This window comes from Nymphaea colorata, chromosome 10 (assembly GCF_008831285.2).
Source record: "Nymphaea colorata isolate Beijing-Zhang1983 chromosome 10, ASM883128v2, whole genome shotgun sequence".
In the NCBI taxonomy this organism is placed as follows: domain Eukaryota; kingdom Viridiplantae; phylum Streptophyta; class Magnoliopsida; order Nymphaeales; family Nymphaeaceae; genus Nymphaea; species Nymphaea colorata.
Genome location: NC_045147.1, coordinates 20,671,861 through 20,676,845, shown reverse-complemented (window position 1 = coordinate 20,676,845; position 4,985 = coordinate 20,671,861). Strand labels below are relative to the sequence as shown.

The 4,985-nt window shown below is 39.1% G+C and overlaps 1 protein-coding gene across 1 annotated transcript; it reads right to left on the bottom strand.

Moving 5' to 3' along the window:
- Positions 1–457: 457 nt before the first annotated feature.
- Positions 458–3,237, bottom strand: LOC116263005 (protein LEAD-SENSITIVE 1). The gene is made up of 2 exons (XM_031642568.2): positions 3,003–3,237; positions 458–1,368 (listed from the first exon to the last, which is right to left on the bottom strand). The coding sequence occupies exons 1-2, from the start codon at positions 3,094–3,096 to the stop codon at positions 746–748; spliced, it is 717 nt and encodes a 238-aa protein (XP_031498428.1). The 5' UTR covers positions 3,097–3,237; the 3' UTR covers positions 458–745.
- Between the last annotated feature and the right edge of the window lie 1,748 nt (positions 3,238–4,985).

The window sequence follows — 4,985 nt, the reverse complement described above, 5'->3', positions numbered from 1 at the left end:
AGTTGCCCAGCCCTAATCACGAATGGTCAAATTTGCGGACTGTAGTCGAATATTTGATAAAAGGAAAATTAATCGTCCACACTTATAGGTCTCAATTAAAAAATTCATAAATGGCCATTAGTCATAAAGGCTTAGACTCTTTGAACCCCTTTCTGCAGACAGGAAAAGGAAATAGGGCTGCTCCAAGAGGATACATCATTTGGTGTATTGATTGAGGGTAGAGAGAAACAAGGGGTTGGGGTTAGAACTTAGGAGAAGGCTTCGACTTGTAATAGTTGAATTATTCACCAACATCCCACCAGCACCTTCGACATCACCTTCCCCTGCAGATCACTTGGAAAAGAACCAGATAAAACTCTACAGCTCAACACTCAACAGTAGCTGTGAAAATGACCAGCAGGGGCACGCAGCAACCCAGCTGCACTCCATAAACGAAGGGACAAGCAAATGCTGGCTGTGACTGAGTTATGAGAATTCATTTTATGTGAAACAATGTGAATTTCACCTGTCTCCAACGAAAAGCAATTGCAGTGACAACTTTAATAGTAGCCTCTATAAACTATTGTACCACAGACGGCCTTCAGTAAACAATTTCCAATGATTCACTTCACACTACCTTTATAGTTTCTACATCTTGCCACACCTTTACCAACGGAGAAAGTTTACATGATTAGGGAAACTCAATTGGGCACCTCGTGTCTCCTCAGCAAGAGTCTGTTCTGACACCTCCGGCTCCACATCGTTGCTAAGGCCTTGCTACCAACCTCTCAACTGGAATTTTTTCAACGTCTCGTCGCATTCCAATATCAGCTACATATCTGCTCACACAGTACATCCCACCAGCAACGACAGCAAGCCCAGAGAAGCTGGTAGTCAAGAAACGAAGTGGAGAAGATACAACAGCAGTAGCAGCAGCTACAAATGACGCTGCCTGCCCACTGCGTCCAACGCTTATGTTTGTGATCACCAACAAACCCGTCTTGCAGTAAATTGCAAAATCCTCACAGTTATTCTTGAAGATATGATAGATGCCAAACCCATTTTGCAAGAGATAAGTAGCACGATGGAGGACTTCTTCTGGAGTGTCAGATTTGGCAAGCGTGCAGGTGCCACCACGGGCCTTTGCAATAAAGAAAGCAGGGGTAACCTCGTATTCAAAACGGTAGAGCTCACCACCAGAGAGAAAACAGTCGAGGCACGAAATGATCACACCACTAGCAGCACTAAGATCGCCACATTTTTCACATGGGTTCCTGGTGTGTGAAAGAGAAGAGCTGAGGAGGATCCGGTCTAAGAAAGTTCCCGTCCCAACTTCTTGGTCTGCTGCCCGAGTAAAGTGAATGACTTTACCGTCACCAGTGTATATGCCTACAATACAAAAACCAACAGATAGCCTTATGCAAGAGAGAGACGTGCACTATCAACAGGCTGACCTTATCGTGTTATTATGCTGCACAGGTATTTGCACTAGAATTTAAGTAAATAGTGTTTAGACCATAGATGCAGTGAACCAACTTATGTCTCCATCAAAATTATATAAAAAATTAGCAAATTGTAACACATCAACACATGTTTTCTGAGATGTAAAAATGAAGATGCATCACATGCTGTTTGGTGTTGGAGACATAAATTCAAAACCTATTCACAAGGGAAGTGACAGTATTTAAGTCCTGCCGTAAAACTCTGCCTGAATTGGGCCAGTAAATATGTAAATGCTTCTGGATACTAAATACTAACTAGAAACAAGAATTGGATTCTATAATGAGGAAACCAATTGACCTTGTCACCATCAAAGATACCAACCAGTCAGGTTTTAGTGGTTCTTCATTCGAAAAACCACCTTCAAATGAGCTTGGGTTGGAAAGGTAAGCTTCATTTTAAAAAATATAGTCTTTTACCCAATTCAATATAGATTGCCCTATCAAATCATGCAAATATACTCCAAGTCTCCAAATAGAAAAAGCTAACTGAATTTGATAGTAAAATATTGAACACATCATGGCATTACCCCAGTGTTTTCCATATTTGAAACTTTTTTAGTTACCTTTTTTTTTCATTTTTTCCAATATTAGAAAATGATACATTTTTCACAATGTCACAAAATTCGGTGCCGAAGAAAAATGAGAAAATAATCAACTAATAACGTTCGATAGGATATGCAAACCCTAAGAAAGGAATAGGATAAAACGTGCCAGAAATATTTAAGGAGCAGTTTGTTGTTATATGCGATGTGTTGTTCTCCTGAATCGCAATACTTTTAAATATGGAGATATATAATATTTACAAAAGTATCACCAATATCTGAAAATTTTCCATGAAAATATAGCCATGCCATCAGACCATCTTCCCGACAGTTTGTTTGTGTGTATATTCATCAGAAACAGGGAAATAACAAGGAATCGCCTCCTCTTCTGTTCTTTTGTTGAAGGAAAGTATACTCATACAACATGATTATAAGCACAAAGAAAATAATCGATCATCAACACTCTACTCAGGCAACAAACCGTGACAATCATTACGAGCTCCATGAAATACACAAATAAAATTAGAGACAAAAAAAAAGTGCATTCTTCCTTCAACTATGAGCGCCATGAACTCTAACCATAAAAAGATAGATAACTAAAGGGAACATCTTTGAATACACCAACATATCCTGAAAGGTGGGCTATCTCATTCTTCTCCATAACATAGAATCATTCGGATAACTAGGCGGGTCCATGATATTACTGCAAATAATGCACAACCCAGCTCCTAAATCAAAGAAAAACCACAATCGTATACTGAGTTCCCAATTAGTTGTCCGTACATTTGCTATAAAATGAAAAACACCAAAAGTTTTTGCTTTTTGTTAAAACAACATCTGCAGTCTTCCTTTTCATTACCATGAACAAATTAGAGTGTTGGACGACAGAAAAAGGGAAAAACAGAAAGCAAACAGAGAGCAGAGCCTCGAAAAGAATTAAGGAGGAGACGGAAAAAGGAAAAAGGGGGACAGGATCGACCGTGGTGGGCGTAGATGTAAGCGTGCCTCCAAGAGTAAACGTGATCGCCAGTTTGCAGGTCGCTCCTCTGAACTTTGTTGGAAAGGAGGCCCATTCCGGCCGTCACCGGAACTTCCACCTCCCCTTTCCTCTTCTCCCTCCTATTTGTCTCCCTCTCTCCGCCCGTCACCAGAACTTCCACCTCCCTTTTCCTCTTCTCCCTCCTATTTGTTCCCTCTCTCCGCCACTCCCCTCCCCCTTGAAGACCACATTCCAAGAAGCAATGTACTCGTGTAACCGTGGTGGTGACGCGTAGCAGGGAAATTACTCAACAAGGGTCGTCCTCCCGGTCGCATTACGAAGGTACCCCTCGAATATTCTGCTCTGCTGCTTTGCTGGGCAATCGGACTCGTTGGCTCACCGTTCGAAACCATTATCCAAATCGCATTTGGGTGTGGATTCGAATTTTAATTCGATCTGCCAGTCCCAAATAAGTTTGATTTATCTCAAAATATCATCAAGTGCACATGAGAGTTTGGCCGTCCAAATAAACTTCATACAAACTAAGAACAAGTTTCTATTGAACAGCAAAAGTAAGTTTCAAGTTTTGGCCTTTATTTAATTTCGTGTTTCTTATATAACATAAAGTGATCAAATGAAATTCAAAACTTCATTGTTCCATCAAAAATTACTCCCAAACATCTTTAAAACTTCCAAAGCTATGTCAAAGACCAATTGTGTGGATTTTAGTTACACGCCACCTTTCAATAGCTTTTCCTTATTTGGGTCCAAATTTAGCTCCAGTGTTTGGATCCATTATCCAAACCCTCAATAATTGGACATGGTAACGACTACTACATTGGATCCCAATCCAGCCCCTTGAAGTCCCTACATCAGTGGCTTTTCGTAGTGGTTGGACGGGAGATCAAAGGGTTGATTCGACACTTCAAGGTTGCTTCGCGGTGAAGGAGTTGGTCCCTGTACGTTCATAAAGAAAAGAAAAACATTAATAATACAATAAGAAGATGCCATGTGACATTGCTATCAAACAGTAGCTTTTCTTAACGATTCGCTGAATTAAAGTTTTAAAATTTTGTCAAAAGTTTTAGTATTATTTTTTAAAATTTTTATATACGACAAGTAAATTTTTCTAAAATTTAAAACTATAGCGCATGTGACCCCTCCCTTAGTCTCTCACCTTTAAATATGCGTTCAAAGCAATATATAAGCTAAAGTTGATTTGCATATTAAAAACATAAATACATGTGAAAGTAAAACCGTATTACGTTTCAAATTAACAAAATTATATAACCTAAGACATGAGCTTTTATAATAGACCGGAAATCTGACAACCGAGGATCGAGTTGAATGCGATCCATAATTTAGCCGCGCTAGGACTGGACCAAGGTTTCTCTTTGCAGCCCATGAAAATTCTCGTTGGCCCAACCCACCGGTAAATGGGCTCGGGGCGGGCTTGAGTACAGTAATGACACATATTTTTTAGCTCTTAAAGGGAAACATTTACCATGAATTGAAAGATTGGTGTTTTATAAATTTACTTGAAAACGATATGTTATAGTTTTATGACCCAAATAACTTTTGATGGGATCATTTATAATAATGTAATAAAAAATAAAAATAACTGTGCTACTAAGCTTTCAGTTCTTTCATAAAAAAAAATTTAATAATAATTTAAAATTGAGTAACATTTTGAAATGCAAATAAAATTGACGAAGCATGCATGTGGCATCTCAATTTTAAAAATTTTAATATCCTAAAAGTTCTATACCAACAACAATGGGGAAAAGAAAAGGGGGAGATCTATCGTGTAGAGAGGAGCCGACACAATGAATAACACGCCTAAGCAGACAAATTGGAGACGATTTCGGAAAAAAAAAAGTTATGGGGGGCTTATTCATGAGAACAGAAGGTTTGGGACTTTTTCTGAAATTTTTCGCAAGGGGGAGAGAGGAAGTTTGCCCATTTTACCCCTCATTGCTCCAG